Consider the following 22,534-nt stretch of genomic DNA (forward strand, 5'->3'; position numbering starts at 1 on the left):
TTAAATAGTGTCTATGCAAATAAATTAATTTTAAAGCAAGATATGCCTTTTTAAGAATATTAGACACGTGATGTTTAAAACGAATATTATTATCTACTATAAGGCCCAAACTCTTACATTTGTCAACAACTGGAATTCTTTCGTCCCCCAATTTATTGTTTATACCATTTAAAACATTATTTACATTAGTTCGATTACCTATGAATATTATAGATGACTTCGAAGGATTTAATTTTAATAAATGCTTTGAAGAAACATCACAAATAGCTTGTAAATCCTGTTTAATTTTAAACTCAGCCATTTTAAAATCTCCTGGTAAAAATGAATAATATAACTGCGTGTCGTCTGCGTAAGAATGATGGGCACAATGCTTTAATTAAAGATAAAATCTAGACGTGTAAATAATAAAAAACAAGGGTCCTAAAATACTACCCTGAGGCACACCACTTTCAACTTCCAAAGGATCAGATATTTCGTTTAACTTTTTAACACGTTGAATCCGATTATTTAAATAAGGGGCAATTAAATTAATAGCAGCATCAGAAAAACCAATATAATGAAACAAAGACTTTAAAATTGAGTGGCTAACGAAATCAAAAGCTTTAGTATAATCCAACAACACCAGAGCAGAAATTTTACCATCATCCCTAGCCCGAATTACGACGTCAATAATGTCCGCCATAGCCGAAGTACAACTATAATTTGTTCTAAATCCAGATTGCTTAGGTGGTAAAATATCATTATTATTAAGAAAACTACGAATTTGAGAGTCTAGAATGCGTTCGAGAATTTGTGAAAACGTTGGTAAAATACTGATAGACCTAAATTGACTAAAATCTGTTGGATTATGCATTTTCGGCAATGGCAACACAAAGGCTTCTTTCCAGCATTTGGGAGAGTAGTTTTTATTAATACACTCGTTAACAATATGTAAAATAAAGGGTATAATAAAAGGACAGCATAGTTGAATTAACGTAATATTAAGATTATCCACCCCGAATGCTTTAGACTTAATACGTAATATAATTGCAGAAATAGTATTATAATCAGTGGGATAAAAAAAAAACTTATTTAAGGTTGGTAATTCACACTGATCATAAAAATTAATTAACTCATATTTGTCATTCTTGTATTATCTATAAAATATGAATTAAAATTGTTGGTATTTACAAAAGATTTAGGAATTTGCTTCTGCTTTGATGGCAATATTTTTCTTAGTTCACGCCACTTGTCCCGTATGTACAATTCTCAAATCTATCTCTATAAAAAGCCCTTTTTTCCGCTCTAATCGCTGTTGTTGTATAGTTTCTAAGCTGTTTGTAATAATTCCATTTAGCTGGCAGTTTAGTTGTTTTAAAATCCTTTAATGCCTTATTTCTTAATTTTTGCAATAGTTTAATATTATCCGTCAGCCACGGAGAATCTTTTTTTATTTCGAACAACTGAAGTTTTAATAGGAGCATGCTTGTCGAACAATTTGAGTAAGTTATTGTTTAAAAAATGTATCTTATCATCTATGGATTCGAATTCATATATTGAAATAAATAAATGAAATGGAACAGCCTCCAAATCCTCTTGAAAGTTGTTTAGGTTTATATCTTTTAAGAATCTATAAGATACAATGTGCGGTTGTATAATAGACTCCTTGACAATAAATTCACAAAAAACGCCAAAATGGTCAGAAAATGTAGAGCTTATTATGCCAGACTTCAAAATGTCAACATGATTTGTAAAAATAAGATCTATAATTGAACTAGTGTTGTTGGTCATACGAGTAGGCTCGGTTATAAGCTGCTTCAAATCTAAAGTTTCACACAAAGAAATAAGCTGAGTTGCATGACTGTAATTTAATTTAGATATATCAATGTTAAAATCACCTAGATACGTTATATTATTAAAATTTGAAAAAATGTCAATTAGTGTTTCCTCTAAAGTTAAAAAAAAAACTCTGAATATTTGAACTTGGAGGCAACAATACCACCACCCCTAAGATTTTGACGATCATTTTTTATCAATTGATAATCACTGATCTGTATTGCACTACTATCAATATTAAGATTAAGCCAACAAAGAACGACAAACACTACGTTCTCTCTACTCGAGCGCCATCTGACTCATTATCAAATCTGACAAATAATCAGAGTTGTGTCTTAACTTTCTTAAATTATTCCTTTATATAATGAATAATGGTCAAATATAGTTAAACATGGTTACCAATTACACTCAGCCATCAAAATATGAACTTGATGTCTGTATTTGAGAAATATAGATTAAATTACTGTCATCATAGATAAGCCTTAATAGTAGTAATATTAATAACAGCAGTTTATTAGTTTAGATTGACCAACGCAGAATAACTGTTGCCAAACACGTTGGCTAAATTATCTCAGCATTTTTTGATCATGCAAGGTCCATTGTGAAGTCTGAATTGGTTGGCGTGGATGGAATATTAATAGGCGCCATCTGCAAGTCTTTGTAACTAATTACTAAAGTCTCAATATTTACAATTTTTATTATTTTAAAATAAATGTTAACGTCTTGACAATAGTGCTGATGCTTCTGGACTTTATATTGGTTCCTTCAAAGCATTCAAATTAAACGTATAACGTATAAAGAAATGCGTGAATAAAATATACATGTAACGCTTTATAGCGCCATATACTAAATAGGCTTAATAGAAAAAAAACTTTCAAAGCATTATTCTGGGAGTCTTGGACATTATATAGCTGATTTCGAATATTGAAATTTTCTTTAATTTTGCTAATACTGGTGTTACTCTAGCCGGAACCAGAGAGGTACTTTTTGGAGCTTAAGTCCTGATCCAGAAATGCAGTGAAGTATACGCATGTCCAAGCGATCATGAAAATGTATTTAGTGGCGTTCAACATCATAAAATGATCAATATTCCGAAAGAGACCGGCTTGGACGATAAAGATATTAGATTAATTTAAAATCTCTACTGGAATCAGACAGAATGCTTAAGACTTGACGGAGATATAGCCGAACAGGTAAAAATATACCGTGAAATTACACAGCGATGTGTACTGTCGCCTTTCATATTCAACTTACATTCCGAAAAAAATTTCAACGAGGTAAAAGAAGGTATCCTTTTGAGCGGAGTCAGACTGAATAATATTTGATATGCCGACGACCAGAGAACGACCTAAAATTCTTACACTACAAAATTTGGCTCTAATATTCAAAAAGAATCCGTAAAGAATAAATGAGCATACGTCAACTACTGACTTGCGCTTAAAACATCGACATGCTTTTTAGACTTTTTTTGTGTTATCAGCAACATCGTTTTAAATGAGAGAAGAGAAAACAAAGAAAAACAAGCATAAAAAGTGGACTTTATGCATGCCGTAAAGTGCAAAAGACATTGCTGTACGTGCCTTTTTAAAAACATGTTTTGATCCTTCAACGATGAAAGGTTTAGAGAGCTTTACTAACGAGTCTTAAGATAAATAATAATTAGATTGTCGTTTAAACATGTATTAGCTATCTATAATGCATTTTTTTAATAATTTTTAATCAGGAAACTTTTAATAAGGAATCTATAAAGCCCTCGACTTGGAGGCTCTCGTCTATTTTAAAAATTTAAGCTTTAATGAAATTGCCCGATAAAGTTTATAAAATGGAAATTAAATTTCCATGATCAGTTTTATAAAGTTTCAATAATATAAAAATTAAAAACACAAGGTATAAGGATAAGTCAGAAACAGTATATCTAGCAGTAAAATTAGGAGATTTAAAGTAAATGTATTGCTAAAAGAAATTGCATTTGCACTTTAATCACTAATTAATATTAAAAATAGAAAAAAATATTTAACGTTGTATGTATTTTGACATCCAAGACAATGCCCACAGTCATAAACATGCATAAACATGCAATCCATACATTATTCAGTTCCTCCCGTAATTAGTACGATATATTTGTATCAGCAGACAGAATTTTCTTTCCGTAAAGCAATAAGTAACTGTTTTGAGTTCAAAGATATTAAATAACTATATAAAAACTCTATATTAAAAAGTCGGTTTTAAATAATAAAATTAGTCCTAGTAATTTAAATAAATATTCAGTAATTTTGATTACGCAATACTGAATTTAACAATTCATAGAATTTTAGATATTTAAAACCAAAATCACATAAAACTATTATTATCCCTAAACTGCCCTTAATATATTTTCTTTCTATTTTATAACATAGAGCAATTTATAATGTTATAATTAGAGCTTACTTTGAGAAGCTCATGGGGTTGTGCTATTCTCCAGGGCTTTATTCTCAAGGGCTCCTATTTCAAAGTGAACGTTTCAGTAAGTAATTACCGGTAATCGGGTTTCGTTGTTGACTGGGTAGATTGGCGGAAAGCTGAGATTTATTACAGATTTTTTTTGTATAGAGATAGTATAGAAAAACGAACAGTGGAAAATTAATTGAAATTGCTTGTTTGCAACGATTATTTTTTAATTAATAAAAAAATATTAAAATCTTACCTTATTGCAAACATCCTCAACACCAAAGGAAATACATCCTAGAAATTCGCTAGACCTAAAACAGAAAATAATATTTAAGCTTTGATATAAAAAAAGAAGATTAGTTAGATTAAGAAGATTAGAAAAAAAGAGATTTAGAGGTCTTAATATTGTATAGAGGTTGGGAAATCTGTGTACGCATTTCGTGTGCTCTGCTACTCGCCTGTTACGTCGTTGGTAAGCATCTGACTGATGGAAAAAATTGTGTTACATCAGTGTACAACTCGCATAAAATTGTATTTACAGAATGTTTATTATGCTGTGTATAGCATAATTAAAATTAAATATAAACTCTGATAAAAGTACCAACATTTACACAAAATAAAATAAAAAATCTAAAAAATAAATTAACAAAAGTTTACTCTTTAAATAAAGGGCTCAAGCAGATCTTTTTCTTTGGCTAAACAATAAATAATAAGTCAACCTATCATAAAAACTTTTCGTACTTCCAAAAGAGTTTACATTAAATAATTTTCACTTGAAATTTTCATAAATTTGGTTGCCTACTAAATTCGTGTCTGTAAATAGTCTCTTTAAGATAACCCCAAAAATAAAAGTAATTTTGGGACAAATTTGGAGATCTAGAATTTATTTAATATCGCCAGTCTACTAATAAAACGGGTGGAAAACGCATTTGTTAAAAATGCTTTTACCATAATTGCAGTATATGTAGCAATTTCAGGCATTTTTGGACTAAAGTGTCAATATCAACATATTGATATATATCATAATCAATAAAAAATATCCCTTTAATATGGTAGCCTAAATATTCAATTTTTAAGGATACGAAATTAAAAACGGTTCCGGGAAATTGACCATACAAAATTTTCCCGGGACCAATATTGAGCAATGGAAGGAATTTATTTCCCTTACAATGGAAAAGAAGATTTATTTGAAAATAGAATGTTTCGAAACCAAAAATTTAATTTTCAAATGGGATGACAAAAAATTCTAATCTTCGCCAATAGTCTTCAAAAAACATCTCTGCAAATATCCTAAGTTTTGGAATAATTGAAACATTACACCCATGTTTTTTCAAATAGTGATATCAGTATGGTCCATACTCATTTTTTCTTTAACACTTCTACTTAATCGTGTTGAATCTACTTCTAGGATTTCAATGGGATATCCCAAAATTCGAAACTACATTTAAAATGGTTTGACCGCAAGGATTTAGTCTATTTTTATATGTAATTGAAAACAAATCCCTACATTGTAATGTCGAATTGCTTCCAAATAACCATTTATCAATTAGAACTCTTTCGCAAGAAGTATAAACAGCCCTAATTGGTTAAGCAAACAATAGGAACGCTTCAAAATTCAACAGTGCAGAATGCAGTTACACAGCAAAATGAGACATATCGATATTTTTGTAATTCTGTAAAAAATAAAAACAGAAAATGCCTCTTCTTAGAGGCCGTGGAGCAAAAGCTGCATTATTTTGGACAATGTGTAATTTTCAATGCACCAACCTGTACATTAACGCTATCTTATATTAATTAATACGAGCATAACTTAATTGGATATGGTACCAATTTTTGTAAAAATCCAAATTTAGCTCTAAATTATTAGATATAGGTCCTCCAGCTATAAGAAGGTTGTGCTTACATTTGTGTAACTTAATTTTTTAGTGAAGCAAATAAAAACTTCATTATACTGTAAACATTCCTCAAATATTTTTTATATTTTCTAATGTCACTAAAATTACCCAGTATATAAAGTAATAAATTTAATGAATATATTAATAAGTAAGTACCCTTATGAAATCAATATTAGCCTCCACGAGCCTGCCCAATTTATTAGCAAAGCATGTATACATACATACATGTAAAACAAACAATGCAAAAAAAAAAACAATTGACTCTTGCATTTTATGTTCGATGTTCGATTAACTCAAACAGAAAGTCATATGGTAGGGTATACGCAAAGTAATATCGTTTTAAATATTTCATTGTGCCACAAGGGCCTACTTGATGTATCCCCCAGTTTGTAACACATAATGGCCTCTGGAGGTTTATTTTGGTATTGTTTGCATAGAGAAACTATAAAGGGTTAATGGAAATGATATTTAATGACCATATAAATTATTGTAGTTTCATCACAAGTTTATCTTATAACTAACTTTAAACATGCATGCATCACTTTATTTTATTTTATTTAAAATTGCATACCAAGTATAAAATTGATTTACAAAAAAAGCTATTACAGGAAGTTTTTTAAAGGATGTTTCATTTTCTACATCAAACATCAGTAATATTATTAAAATTGCCAAGTTTGCCAGTTCATGTAGACGGATATAATTAGAGAACTAACTATTATCCTTACTCATTATCACATAATTAATATAACAATCCAAAAGGTTTTTATATGCAACATCGTAAACTACCGACGGAACAAACTTACAGTTTAAAATAAACTCTAAAAATAAAAAAAAAAATCGTTACCGATCCCACGAGAAAGTCGTGAACTCCTTAACTTTCGACACGACAAATTAGAGCCTTTATTCTTATCGACAATCTTAAAAGTCGCTGGCCCATAGAAAATGTCCGCGAGTTTCGTGCCAAAAGTGCCTTTACTGTCAGAGCCAACGAAAACCAGGTTTAATGGTTGCGGTCTGCGGTTTAAGGAAAAGGAACGTAAATTATTAATTGGGGTAAATTTTAATATAGAAATAAGTCGTGGTACTGATTACTGATTTAAAACATAATATTTTTTCCGATTTTCAACGATAGCATTATCCAAAGCGATGCTGAAACAGATTTTAGAATCAGCTACTACCAAGTATAAGAAAAAACATTCATGCCTTAATGTAAACTCGGTAAGGGCAAGGGATAAATAAATCAATGTCACCGTATAATAAGAATGATTGAAGAAATATCAATGATTTTTTTTTTAATTCTAGAACGTCTAGATTGCCCTTCTAGGGCAAAACCTATTCTTTTTTTAAACAAGTCAAGTTATAGTGTAAAGGAAAGACGTTTTCAGAAAGTGAGTTCTAAATCGCTGCTATTTTTCAAGTAGAGAGATATTCTAGGAGTCTCTAGTTCTACGAAAAATCTATCGTTTCTATATGTCATATTTTTTCTTAGATTTGACTTTCAGTAGGATTATACGCATTATATCCTGAGAGCACTTTCCCTAATAATATCGCCTAAAAAGCATGTCCAAAGCAGCAATTCTAAAAGGAGATATTTATATGTCAAACATTTTTTATATCCTTATTTTTCTTTATCAACATAAAATAAATTACGTTCTTATGCCAGCAGTCATCCTTTTCAAACTTATTTGTCCCTTTATAACACACATGCATATTCGCATAAGAAAAACCGTTAATCAGCAAACAAGCTTTTCCCGTTCTTCTTTGCTCCGGGAAAATGCGCCGTGATAAAAGGCAAAAACTTTTCTTACAAAGGAAAGTAAAAAAGTGAAAATGGTTGAAGTTCAACCCTGTTTCCTCAAAGCCCATTTTGAATCTATGGCTTGTAACTTCAGATGAACTCTCGTAAAAAAGCCATCATCTTTTATAACGTCCTTGTTTTCGTATTTTCATTGACATAGCTTGATGATTTTTTCGTTATGAATATCTGGACTAAATTAATTTAAGGGGTTTGTTTTTAATTAAAAAAATGTAAATGATTTTTTTTTATTAAAAGGATTGAGATCTTATAATTAAATATTTGTCAATTTCAGATAGTTTCCTCTTTATATATGAGGCCATGTAAAACTAAAAAAACTGTCAAAGGTTATATATTGGCAAAGAAGAGGGTACGATAGAAAGAATCTAATAAAACTATGATATATCGAAAACTTATATTAAGTTTAGTCGTATTTTTCTTTTATTTGATTTTTTTTATCTCCTTGACAAGGCAATATTTATGAAAAAAACATCACATATCATTTAATAATGGTGATGGATCCATTTACCAAACAGATGAAACATATCAATTCCCCCATTTCTAATCTCAATACGAACAACGTCAATACAACCGTTTCATAGAATTTAAGTAAAAATATAAGTTTAATCATCCCACCCCACAGTTACAGCAGATATTTAGAGTACACACCCTTATCTATTTCAAAAGCTTATTATTCTGCTCCCTATTTGGTACAAATGCGTTTCATTGAGAGTCATCAATAACATGAGTGTGGCTAGAACACCTTTCAAAATGCGGGTGGCCAAAAATTGATTTGTTTTCTCCAAAAGGTTAAATTTGTTTGATTTATTATGTTCGTAGATATTGTAAAGGCCTTAACAAATACCTAGAAACATGGAAAGTAATATATTTTTAAAGGTTCGTATATTCATTAGCAAAGTATTCTCCAAGAGAAAGCATTTCATATAGATTGTTTTCATATAGATATGGTAAACAAAATCTTTCTCATAGAAATGCATGTAGAAATTTAAGGGAAAGATAAAAGAAAATATTTAACAGATATTGTATATTGATATAACTAATTAATAGATGTATGCACTTGTATTATTATATAATTTATAGTTTTTTCTGTCAGATAAAATATATGTTGTGAACGTCTAATGGAAGCAAGGTCTAATGCAACAATTACTGTTATGGTAGTTACTGTTGTCTTCTTTAGTGAAACTATATATTACTTAGTTGCAAGTTTTCCAAATGAGTTATTTTTTAAATTAATACTAAATGTAGTAAGTTGCGTATATCTAAATTTGTACTAAAGGTAAAAACTTATCTAAAGGAATGCATATTCGACAGATAGAGCAAAATACTGATTTCAAAAAGATGGTTAATAGTAATAATAAATCGATTGCATTAGAATAAATTATTTACCAAAGATCAGCTTCAACTTCAGGAACTCATAATTTTAAATAAATTAGAGTAAATAAATTAAATAAATAAGATATTACAGTAATTTATTTCCTATTATTTATCTGAGCAATGCAGACAACCTGAAATACCAATAATTTGTTGTTATTTATGTTTAAAGACAAGATATTAGAATCACACCATTGTTTCAATTAATGATACATGATTTTTATGAATCCATAGAATTGTGAAGGTTAAATCTGCAAAAATTGTGAAACGACCTTTTATATCAAGAGATACAAGGTCATTTATATAGAGAAGAAACTCCGGGGAACTCCATGATCTATTGGGCTTACCGTAGATAAGTCATCCATTGACTTGCTAATTTGCCTTTTGCTAAACAAGAATGATTTATTCTACTTATTCCATTTCTAAATAATAAACGATTAATCATAAACGACCGCTGAGGTTGCGTCACTAATATTCAAGATTAAATAAACGTCTTCCAAAAAGACAAACATTGCATCATTTATGCTTAAACCCTCCCAACAGCTACAATCACATTTGCTTAAAATGCTGTGCTTTGTGAGGAATGTCAACATTTTTTGCTTAACCAACATTTCTACGATCTTAAATAGATATGAAAAAAGTGAAATGGGGACTAGCAAAGTCTTAAGGTTATTCGAAAATGTAGATGGTTGTTGTGGATCGTTAAAATTTCAATAGTATAATGTAGACTACTATCTACAGATACCCTATATGTAGCATATTCTTAAATCCTTTGGAATAAATTTACCTAAAAGTATTTTTATTCACAAACATAAGGTTTACATAAAAGGGCAAAACTCTGAATTCAAGCTATAAGTGATTGGCTTTTTATGGAAATCTAAGAGACACCTGCAAAAAACGAAAACGTCCTTAATTGAGACTTAAGGACACTTTCGGCAATATAAGAAAAAGTAAAAAAAATATTTATAGACTGCAGAACTTATACTATATGATTTCTCATATAAAAATGACAACTTGAGGGCTTTTTGGACAGAATTCATAAATAAATGGACATTAAAAAAAAGTAAGCACTGAAAGGTAAAGGATAAAACGATAAATTTGTCGGAATACTTCTTACAATAGGACTTTTTGTATTTTTTCTCCAAAAACGGAAATGATTTCACAAATTAGTTTTCTTCTCTTATTTCCTAAGGCAACTTATCTTATAGAAGCCCAAAAAGTAGAAACACTTTTCGGCAGGTGTCACCTTTATTTCGTTTGCTTCCCATCTTGCGGAGTATCCCGGCAAATTATTCGTTTTATTGAATGGACATTTGTTATAAGTTTTCATAAGATAATTAATTTATCACCATATTCTTATGATGATTTCCAAACATTTCATGTTTCTGTAGAAGTAATACGCAGTAGTCACAAATGAGTGGACAAATTTCTTACTTTTTTTAAGTAATCACTAATCTTAATAAATTAAATATTAAACTCAGTTAGTTTTTAATAAGGAGCATCCTTTAAAATAACTTAAGTACTGTTAAGATTTAAGAAATAGAGATAATAGACCCTATGAAAATATTTTAGGTATAAAAATAAAAGTATTGAAGTATAAAGTATTGAAATATAAAGTATTGAAGAGTAGAACAACAAAACTTTTTAAATCAACGCTTTTAAAATCTGAAAGCAAATATCCATTATAATGGTGCTAAAGAAATATTGTTATTAAAGATTTCGGAACTTTACAGCACCAACTTGAATTTTACTAGCTTTATCTCGGCTGAAATTGGTGATAATAATTTATTAAGTAGCTAATATATTGCGCGGTTTGTATTACTAAATGTAAAGTGCTGTTATTAAGTTTACTGAATCAAAAAATGTAAATTATTCGTATACTGCAAATCCTCTATTACAAATTTATCCAAGACAATAAAAACATTTTAAAACCACGTGCAAAGAAAAAAAGTCCTTTGAGAACCTAAATCATATGCCTGGGTCTGGAAAGACAGACAAGCCCATAAAAAGAAGTTGCTTGACCTGTATTTTTTTCAATTGTCGAACGAAGGGGATTAAAAAAGAGTATAGCGGCTGTATAAGAAGCTATTGATTGTTACATACATACATTTTAACACGGCCGTTAAAATTACATTAATCCAGCAGCGTGCATCTTAAAAAATATTTATTCCGTTCAGTCTAGCGTTTTAAAAATTTCTTTTTGAAACGTGAACGAAATGTTAAACAAAAGCTAGAAACCATGAAGCTCGTCGAACAATGGAAATCGAAAATTTATTTTCCATTGGATTCTCATGAAAAGCGGTTCGAGTGTGGCGTTTTAAATACTGTAAAACGATCATTAGTCCTAGTTGGAAATATTGAGGCAGTAAATTAATAAATGTTTTACATTTACTGGAAATATGCATTTTCAGAGGGTTTTTTATTAACAGAAATATTTTATTAAAAAGCCTATTTAAAGAATATATAAAGGGTGTTAGAATAGATGAATCCATTAACCATATATTTTTTGCGTAACACTTTATTGACTCAATTGTGATTTAGACGCTTTCTTTGCAATATATTAGGAGTTAAAGCTACATTTCAAAAATAATACAGCTGGATTCAAAAATTTTGCATCACCCTAAATTTTCGAAACATTTTTTTATCGGAAAAAATAAATTATAAATTTATTAATTGTTTACTTTTAGTTAGGAAAGCAACAAAAATGCTTGTGAAAAAATTTTATTACTCTTAAGATCTTTTTTTTTAAATATAGGGTTATTTTTAATATAAATTAAAGTTAAAACTTGATAGTTTTTCTTAATAAAGATTCTGGTAAACTTTAATACCATAAATTTCCACCTCAAGTATTTATGCAAGCTTGGAGACACCTGCCTTTTTTGTTTAATATTTTATAACATTATGCCATTCTGCCTGAGCAATGAGCTGGAAAGCATGTTTCAGGCATATTTTATGGGATTCATGTCTAGCAATGTACCAGCACCAGCTCCTCGCCATAGCCTGACATAAGGGTCTAGTATCTCCCTATGTATTTGTCACCAGTCATTGTACCTTGCATATAAATTAATTCAGAGCGATCATTATAAGATCAGGGCAGACCATAGCCTCTCCTGCAAAGAGTGGTACATGAGCAAGCTGGCCAGCTCTTATTGGCTGCTTCCATATCTATATCCGATGACTATCCTGCACCAAACAAATTTTTGTTTCATCTCAAAAAACCACCGAGTTCCAAGATTCTGCAGGTAAAGCCATGTGCTCTTGTGCCCACTGTGATCGATGAACTTTGTGCTTAGGTTGAGGTTAGGGTACTCTTAATGGTCAGCGACACCTAAAACCTGTTGTCAGAATTCGCCTCCACAATGTACATCCGCTATTTAATCTTCCAAAGCATCACGCAAATTTTTTTGGAGTGCTGATATTGCCATAGTTGGGTTTCTTCGGACAGTTAATTAAATATAACAGTTTTGTTGTTGATTAGTTGGACGCCTTCACGCCAATTTTCTGGAGATACCAATTCCAAGTGCGACACACATCACTTTGCCAAACTCCAACTTTATTAGATACAAACTTTTGAGAGTGACCTTCTTCGAGTAAAGCCACTAGTCTTGCACGGTCAATCTCATATGTCTTTTTAAGGCATCTTTTCACGTGAACTCGTAAAATGTAACTGTCTTGACCTTAATAATTGAATCAAAAATCGAACTTATTATAAAAAATTATTAATATTTTTGTAACAACAAATATGGGATGAATACGAAAGATAAAGATTCATAAATAAGCCCACAAAAATTGCGGACGCTAAAAATTTTCTATGTGTATTTTTTTATATTTTCGAAATCTTTGATATAACTCCATTAAAAAAAAAAAACTAATCTAGTAAAAAAAACCTTTTTCATTACATTTTTTCATTTTTTCAATTTCATTAATAGATGTAACGTTATGATTCATCACATTTTTTTGTCTTTAGTAAAGTCTATTTTAAATAAACGGTTATCGAGACATTTTAAGGAATTTTACGCTCTATTTGAATATTTTTTATTATACTCTATTTGGAATTCATTCTTAATTCTATGAAAAAAACCACTAATAAAAAATAACTAAGATAACATTTTTGAAATAATTATCTAAGAAACTTGCGACTTTATTTAATGAAAACGTTTACTATTATTCAAATCTCTGATTCTGTATTTTAGCCCGCTTCATCGATATGAATATCTTTATTTTTATTGATGTTTCTCCAGGAGCATTTCTCACTATCAAAAAGCGTAAATTAGGGTCATTCAGCATGAGCAAGAATATGGTTTATTTTACGGGATTCTTCAAAAAAATTGATGAACTGATGTTCATTTAATATAAGAAACATGTTCACATATTCATTTCTAAGTATAACAATAATAATAATAATAATAATAATAATAATAATAAATGTTTTTATTAAGAAAAATACAACTTCAAGAGGAAAAGTATATTTCTCAAAAGGCAAAGTCTAGCTAACTTTAAGGCCAGCTACTCAACATTAACCCTAAAATTTCTTAAATTAACTAGATTAATTAATAAATTTTATTTAACAATTTTTTAATTTTTTTAACTTAACAATTAATAAATACGATATAATCTAATAGCATAATATTAACAGGCTCTAACTTAACCACGTCTTGCTGAGAACTAAAAAGTATTTCTTTAATTTTTTTGCGAAATGTAAAAAGATTTTTTTAACTAAAATGTTTGATATACTTATTATACTATATGAACCTCTTGTCGAAACAATAATTTGGATCTTAAATACTGCGGAACAGATGTTTTAAGTAGTTTAAATGCAAATATCATCAAAAAGTACTGATACGAAAAAGAAACATTAAGCCACTGAAGCTGATTAATGTTGTGAGAAATATGATCGAATTTTTTTAAGTTGTAAATAAATCTAACGCAATTATTTTGGATTTTTTGCAATCGTTGTCTGTCTACAAAACTTAAACATGGATAATATAAAATTAGGCAATCATATACTTTGGAAAAAACATAAGACTCGCAAAGCTTTTTTCGAACTTTAAAATTTAAAATATGTTTGTTCGCATACAGGACCTTTAGCGATAAGTAGCAGGCCCTGCATAAGTTAGATATATGTTGGTAAAATCTTTATTGAGAATCCAAACAAACATCCAAATCTCTGGACGCCTCAGTGAACTTTAACACTTCGCCATTTATTTCAAAGTTAAGGTATTCCTTTAAAAACCCAGAATGTTGCATAGAGGAGAAAAGTAAAACTTTAGTCTTCTCTGCATTTAAAAATAAGTTGTGTTTCTTGCGTATAGGTTAATTTTCCCAAGGTCCGAGTTTACATTTGTTTCAATTTTATTATATTCTAATGGATCAAAAGTATAAATAAGCTGTGTATCATAGGCATAACTTTGAGTTTGGGACAATTCAACAGCTTTGCCTAAATCAAAAGTATACAGCAAAAATAAAAGTGGCCCTAGAATGGAGCCCTGTGGCACCCCAGACATAACTTCTGCACAATCTGATTCACCAGCGGGAATTCTAACAAATTGCTGTCTATTATTTCATTTACATACGCAAACAATTGATTGTAAATAATCCTTTCCAAAATTTTACTAATCACAGATAATAAACTAATTGGTCTTAAGTCTTTTGGTTTTGTTGAAGAATTAACTTTGGCTATTGAACATATTACGGCTGTCTTCCAGGCTATAGGGAAATATCTTCTTTCCAGGCAAACATTAACGATATGAGTGATATGATTTAACAAAAGTGGAATAGTTAGTTTTAACATAGTCAATGTAATTCCGTCTGCTCTAGCAGCGTTTGATTTTAGCTTGCTTATGATAAGCTTAACCTCTTGGAAGACGAAAATCAAACCTTGCCTCACTGAATCTGGAATTAAAATGTTCAATAAGTTCCCAATCAGCCAAAATATTAGAAAATCCTGTAAGAAAATAATTATTGATATCATTTGCGTCCCTAAAATTATACGGTAATTGCGGTTTTGATTTTAGATAAATTCCAGCGATTTTCAAGCGCTTCCAGATAGTAGTCGCATCTTGGGAATTGATAAATTTGAGGCTGATTTCTCTCTTCTTACAGATGTCAACGCAAAATTCCTTAACCTTTTATAATTATTCCATATTAACTTATGACTCCTGACCAAACTTCAGTTTGTTATTTCAAAAAATATTATTTACAGTAGTAAACAATAAAAAATTACAACTTGATTGCTGTCGATTGAATGCTGCTGTTGAAATTGCATTAATTTATTCTTTGGAAGATTAAGGCTAAATAAGAATTAATATTATTTTTTAAAAAATCTTATAAATATCACATATTTTTTAAATAAAATAAATGAGAAATATTTACCCAAATTAAATTAGTAATATACAAAATGATCTGATTTAACGTTTTTTATGGCTTCAAAGCTTGGATTATCAGAAAACTCGTCTAGATTCACAAGCGTTATTGAACATTAAAACCACAAACAAAATCCATTTTTATTATGCAGAAAATATAATGTCTTTGTTATTAATTAATTTGTTTTGGGACACTATTTACATTTATTGAGAAATATATTTTAAAATAAAAACAATATTTAAATTTGTTGCTATTGCGTACTTAAAATATATTGTTTATTTACCCAAAACAAAACTTTACGTAGTTGCGTATATTCACCCACCATTAACTCCTATAACAATAAGAACATTTTCTTCTAACAAATGTACAACACACCGTAACGTAATTAACACCAACATTTCAAAGTAGGTCCTGCTTTCTTATCCGTAACCCAAGCAATTAATCAAATCACAAACCACTTTTAAATGAAACAAAAAATATCCGGAAAACGCGCTGTTTAATGTACAAAACACGGGTGCGCTCACAAGGGCACAACTATCAACGGAACGAAAATTCGGTTTTTCTATTAATTTACAGAGCGATTTTAGCGTTCGCGGGACGATGTTTACGGCATAGCAGGACTACGTCATCCAGGAGGTTTTGCAGGACACGATGTCGCCTATCTAGTGAGCCTAGATTCCAGAAGCTAACCGATGTTGCCAGATATTAACATGTTTTTATGAATTTCAGGAGCTCTAGACTTGTATATGAAAAGTATTGACTACTACGGGTTTTGACTACTTGAATTTTTCAATAACATCTTCCGTGGATTTTATGAAGGAATTAAGTTGTTGTTATTATTTGTTAATATATTTCCATGTTTTTTGACATTAAAATCTTGTTTAAGTATTTTGGTGTTAAAGAAATAAAAGCTCTTATTTTAAGCCATCTAATATTATTGATTACAGCAGAAAAGCGAGAATAACTAATTATTAATCTATAAGAAGCAGGAATAAGAAATAGTCATTCTGGACTGAATTTTGTTCACAATAAACTTATGTCTATTTAATTTTCTTTTGGTCGCTTTAGGGCTTTGGTTAGTTACTTAGTGTCATCCCAATTATATGATAGACTCACAATTATTTTGTAGTGTTATCAATAAAACAATATACCGGGTGTCCCAAAATGCTTTTAACAGCATATAACTTCGCCATTTTTGAAGATGAGCAAAAAATTTCAAAATGCGTTTTTTATGGAGACGATGCTCTCGCTAAAATATTTTGAAAACTACCCTTAACTTAATTCATGCCCGAAAAAGCACCCCCAACCTTTTTTTGAAATGGACCCTTTTTTATAGTATTTTTTAATAGCATTTTTAATTCTGACTACAATGAAAAAAATATTTTTTTTATTAAAAAAATTAAAAAATTAACGCAATTTTCTCATATTTTTGAAGGAAACTATTATTTATTGGTTTATAAATAAATAAATTAAAAAATAATTATTTAATTAATAGATCACAAAAATATGCCACCTAAAAAATAGGCTAGCTGGGTTTTAAAATTCAATACAAATAATTATTAGTGTGAGAGGTAGAGAACTATTGATATTAATAGTTGAATTCAATGTATTCGTTCAATCGTATTAATGAAAAAAAAACTTTTTTTCAATTGTATTCAGAATTAAACACGCTATTAAAAAAAAATGAGTGCCATTTGAAAAAAAAAGTTAGGGATGGTTTCTCGGGCATGAATTAATTAGGGCTAGATTTGCTCACCTTTGAAAAGAGCATTGTCTCCTCTAAAAAACGCATTTTGAATTTTTTTGCTGTTTTCAAAAATGGCGATCTTCTATCCTGTTAGAAGCATTTTGGGACACCCGGTACAGGGCTATCCTGAAAGAATGATTTTCCTAATTCTACTAATATTGTAAGGGTCAGTAAGTAGTCAAAGCTGTTCTTGCTAATATATTAGTCACCTTCTTATATCTAAGCAAGATTTAGAAGAACTATCTCAGAAAATTGCAAATATTGTAAACTGGGGTTGCATGTTATTAGATGAAGTATTTTGGCACCGATGCATCTTCAGGAGAAGATTGAAATTAAACCTTATGTAAAATAAACAACTAGTGAGGATAAGTTAACATATATAAAAAATAAAGATAATATCCAGATTTATTTCCTTTTTCTTGTTATGGTGTATTGTGATGGTTGTTAGTGAACTAGTGATTTTTTTATACAAGGGTTAAGATAGATATCCTATTTGGTGATTCAGCCGTGATTTAAGTAATATGAACATAAAATACGTATTATTTTCTATTTTTCTTTAAACTTTTATAGTGCAACAATTTCTGATTCTTCAGTAATCCGGCATAAAAAATAAATTATTCAGAAGTGTCTATACATATAATTGTCAAAGTTATCAACCACCAACTATTAAAATATTAGGAGCGGCTTAAGAAATCAAAAATAAAATGTCTTATGATCAGTAACATCCAAACCATTTAAAAAATATTAATAATAAACGTCAATAAAAATATCAACTCTATAAGATTTATAAATACCTGTCACGCTTTGTCTCCATAAATTCCTATTACCGTAAAACAGAGTTGGTTTCACTTTATTGTGGGTCATTATGCGAATTAGTCACGGAAGAATAAAAATACTGCTATACTTTTCATTAACAAAAAATGGCGATTTAATTAGGTCAAATTCCATTTTTAATTAATTTTATAGAAACACGTGCGACAAATTGCGTGTGATGTCCCAAAGGTGGCAACGTGGCGTATTATTTTCAAACCGCTCTTGATATCGTAAAAGGTTTTCCTTTACGCAGCCGCGGTGATTTTTCTGGAGATTTTTGGAATAGAAATTTGCACACTAAAAGATTTCTTCAACTGAAGTTTAGAATGGTCATGACGATTAAATAACTGAAACTAAAAAGGAAAAGATTTAGCGATCAATGAAATATTGATCTTTTGAATAATATTTCCGTAAACAGTTGCACAAGAACTGAAAATAAGCCTAATTGAAATTATCTTAAGAAACTGCAAATACCCAAAAAAAATTTCTGGAAATTTGTAACAGGTTTAAAAATAGCTGATGAACTCCTTGAAACTAGAATTCAAACTAAGTTCGAACGAGAATGCAAGAATCTCTATTTTATAGATTTATTACCTTAAATCTCTGGACTGATGGAAGATAAAATAGACTGAAAGGAAAATAAATGAAATAATACTAGATGCGATAGGATAAATTACTATCTAGTACTTCCTAGAATTAAAAACGATAAAGAAAAAATAAGTCATTAAAACATTTTCTTGGAAAACCTTGAAAATATTAAAATGATGTTTGTAAGAAAATATTTCATTTACTTTTAATAAAATATATATTCACGTAAATTCGCAAGTTTAAGAATTTTATAAAACCCTACAGTTTTTAGTAAAATATCTTTATATCTCTTGTTGATTGATGACAAGGCCTTTCCTAAAAGCAATTCGAGGTATTACTATGAACATCCCTCGTTAACTATTAAAACTGGAAGGAATTTGGTGCAAAGCCTTACAATGTTGCCAAATTATTTATCTGGGAAAAAACGTACATATGTAAATTTGTTAGATATCTATTTGTTTTAAGTGCTATTATATGTATTATAATTTGTTTATATATTTTATTAAACAAATACATAATTATAAGCACTTCTAGTTTACGTAAAACCACATAGCAAAAGACGGTTTTCAATAAGGGCTATATGGACTTGGGAGAGTTGTATGCCCTTTCAGGGCAGCCAATTAATTATCACTTTCTTCCGGCGGCGTCCCGCAATAATAAATAACCAGAAGGGACACGAGAATCTTTATTCTGAGGAGTCGGGCTGACAACGTCGCTTTTCAGTTGCGCATTTCTCCCGATCCAGATTTAATCGATCCAAGAAAGCACGTGGCCTGTGAAAATTATTTTTTGGAAGCGAAGCCGGGGAGCTGCTCGCTGGTGGTTTTTTTGCTGCAGTATAGGCGGTCATACTTAGAAGATTCTTGAATAGACTTTTTTAAATACAACCCTTTATTAGACTTTTTTAAATGAAAGGAGTGTTAAAATATAAAAGGAAAAAGACAAGTCTTCTAAGCTCTTGTGTGAACAATTCTTCGATTTGCCTTCCGATATACATAAATATTATTAACTTCTCTTTTAAGTCTTTCCATGCTTTTCCCAATAACTATCCAGTTTTTATTAACTGTATTTAATTTATGTAATTTTAACTTGTATTTAACCAGACAGCACAAATATGTCCTATGGATACCCGAAGTGTTTCTTTTTTGGAAATATGAAGATCCAGTTAATATGCGTTTAATTTTTTAAGAAAAACTAATAAATGTCAAAGGCCAATAGAACTTTGACAGCTGTGAAACAAACTTTGACTCATCTGAAAGAGATCAAAGTGAGCGCACCCGTAGCATATCATAAGATAAAGCATATAATATATTATATGATACTACAATCCATGTAGATAGACTTTCATTTTAAATACTTTTATTGAATATTTTTGATCCATGGGATTTAATATGAAATACAAATTTTAGATCCATGGGAAGTCATATACAGGGCTTTAAAAGTTAAGTCGGCACTGTTGCTACCTTCGTTATTATTGGAGCTACAAATATCCGTTAAATAAGCAAACTAGTAGTATTTTTTTCGTTGATTACGATGGCGAAAATAATATAAAAATCGATCAATGCTTTCGCGAGTTGTTTTAAAAAGTTTCTTTTTTTTTAATGGGACATCTGGTATGCAAAATTTTTAAACCACATTAAATTGAATCCTCAATAAAAGTTATTATATGATGTTTCACCCAAAAATAAAAAATTACTGAGAAATTAACACCTTTGTAAAAATGTCTAGATGGCTTTCATGTACAATGGTCGTTTGTTTTATAAATGTCATCAAAATTAAAGTAGCAATTCAATCAAGTTTCATGGGTAAATGACTTAAAGTTTGTATTTTTTAAAGAAAATATGTCTTTCATGCATATAGAAAAATGTGATAAAATAGAATATTATATTATTTCTCAAAAAAAGTTATGTTACTTTATTTTCTATGCCTAACTTACCAGACCGAAGGTACTTTTTGCTTTTAAATCATACGTTTAAATAAAATGTTAGTGTATTTAAAAAAACTAGCCAAGAAACCAAGAACCACTTTATAATATATGAAGCAACCAAAATTGATGTCTTAGGTTACTTTGAGGCGCATCCGACTAATTCGCAAGAAAGTAAATTATATTTGGGAAAGATTCACAGCATTCGAAAAAGGCGTAACTTTGTACACTATAGGTACAGATATACACAGACGCTTGTGCCAGGAGATCAGCAAAGGTACATTCATTTGTCAATGGTTCACTTATCAAGTCAGGCTTAATGCTAATTGTTGGCGTTTAATTCTTTGGAGTGAGGAATTAAATTTCTCCAACAGGGGTCATCAAATCAAATTGACTTCCATCCTTGTAATCGGCAGAGACGCTTTAATATGAATGTGTGGCTTAATCGACTCAAGAATTGTAGGTTCTGTATATTAAAAATCTAGATAAAATATATAAAAATAACATCCAGACAATTTATTTCTTAGGCAATTTTAATTTAATGGATAGACAACAAATCTACTTCCAACAAGATGGAACTTCTGCCCATAATAGTCACCAGATTGATACCATATTACACGACCTATCGGAATTTTTGATGACCGTTTCTTAAAGTCCTTATCCGTATGCCTCCTCGATCACCTGACATAACCCTTCTGGACTTTTTCTTTTTGGGCTATTAAAAAGATGTTGTGTATAAGATGCGTTATAATACTTTTGAAGATCTTAAGCTAAGCATAATTGATGCAATCAATAACATTAATGGCAGAATCATTGCTAGAGCCACTAGAAGCCTTTACAAGCAGGGTCAAAAATGCTTGGAGCAATGGGGCCAATGAGGGTAATGTTTTTCAGCCTTTAAGAGTAAGGCTGAGCAATTAACTGGGCCTCTTGATGATTTTGAAATACCATTAATAATTAATGGTATTTTAAAATCATCAAGAAAAAAGTACACTCTTCATGATAGACAGATGGTAAAAGACCACATCAACAGCTTTCCGAGGGACGAGAGCCACTACAGCCGTTCAAAAAGTGAAAAAGAATATCTCAGTCCGGACCTTAATGTCTATAAGCTATTCAACGCTTGTAAAATAAAACATCCTGGTTGCACTATAACATACAAATTCTATAGAAGATATTTTATAAAGGATTTTCCAAATCTTTCTTTTAGAAGACCTAGAGTTGATACGTGCAAGACTTGTGATTTACTTTTTTTAAGAAGCAAGGACATAGACTTTAATGTATAAAGAAAAGCTAAAAACGAGCTGGAGTTACATCATAGAAAAACAGATAAAGCTCTAAAGGTCATTGAAGAAGACAGTGCGAGTAGTACTCTTCCAGGTAGCGATACCTGTACCATTACCATGGATCTACAGAAAGTTTTTTCCCTACCAAAATTAACGCATAGTAGTATGTATTACAGCCGCCAGTTGTCATGCTACAATTTTGGAATACATGTGCAAGATACGTCAGATGGGATAATGTGCATCTGGCATGAAGGACTGTCAGGCCGAGGTGGCAACCAAATGGCATCATGTCTTCTACAAGCCTTGAACATAGGTCAGCTTTCAACTTATAAGCGAAAACTATGTATATGGAGTGACAACTGCGCGAATGTTCATTTTTTTATACATTTAATTAGTAGCCAATGGACATTTTGACACCATCGACCATAAATTTTTAGTTTCCGGCCATAGTTTTTCGTCTTCAAATAGAGATTTTGCCCTTATCGAGAA

General features: G+C 30.2%; 1 protein-coding gene across 1 annotated transcript in view; it reads right to left on the minus strand.

The window, feature by feature from the left end:
- LOC126734076 (uncharacterized) overlaps positions 1-22,534 on the minus strand; it is a 97,477-nt gene that overhangs the window by 43,084 nt on the left and 31,859 nt on the right. Inside the window, exon 5 of the mRNA XM_050437585.1 lies at positions 4,499-4,553. Within this exon, the coding sequence (XP_050293542.1) occupies positions 4,499-4,553 (55 nt within the window). The remainder of the gene's footprint in view (positions 1-4,498; positions 4,554-22,534) is intronic.

Source organism: Anthonomus grandis, chromosome 3 (assembly GCF_022605725.1).
Source record: "Anthonomus grandis grandis chromosome 3, icAntGran1.3, whole genome shotgun sequence".
Taxonomy (NCBI): domain Eukaryota; kingdom Metazoa; phylum Arthropoda; class Insecta; order Coleoptera; family Curculionidae; genus Anthonomus; species Anthonomus grandis.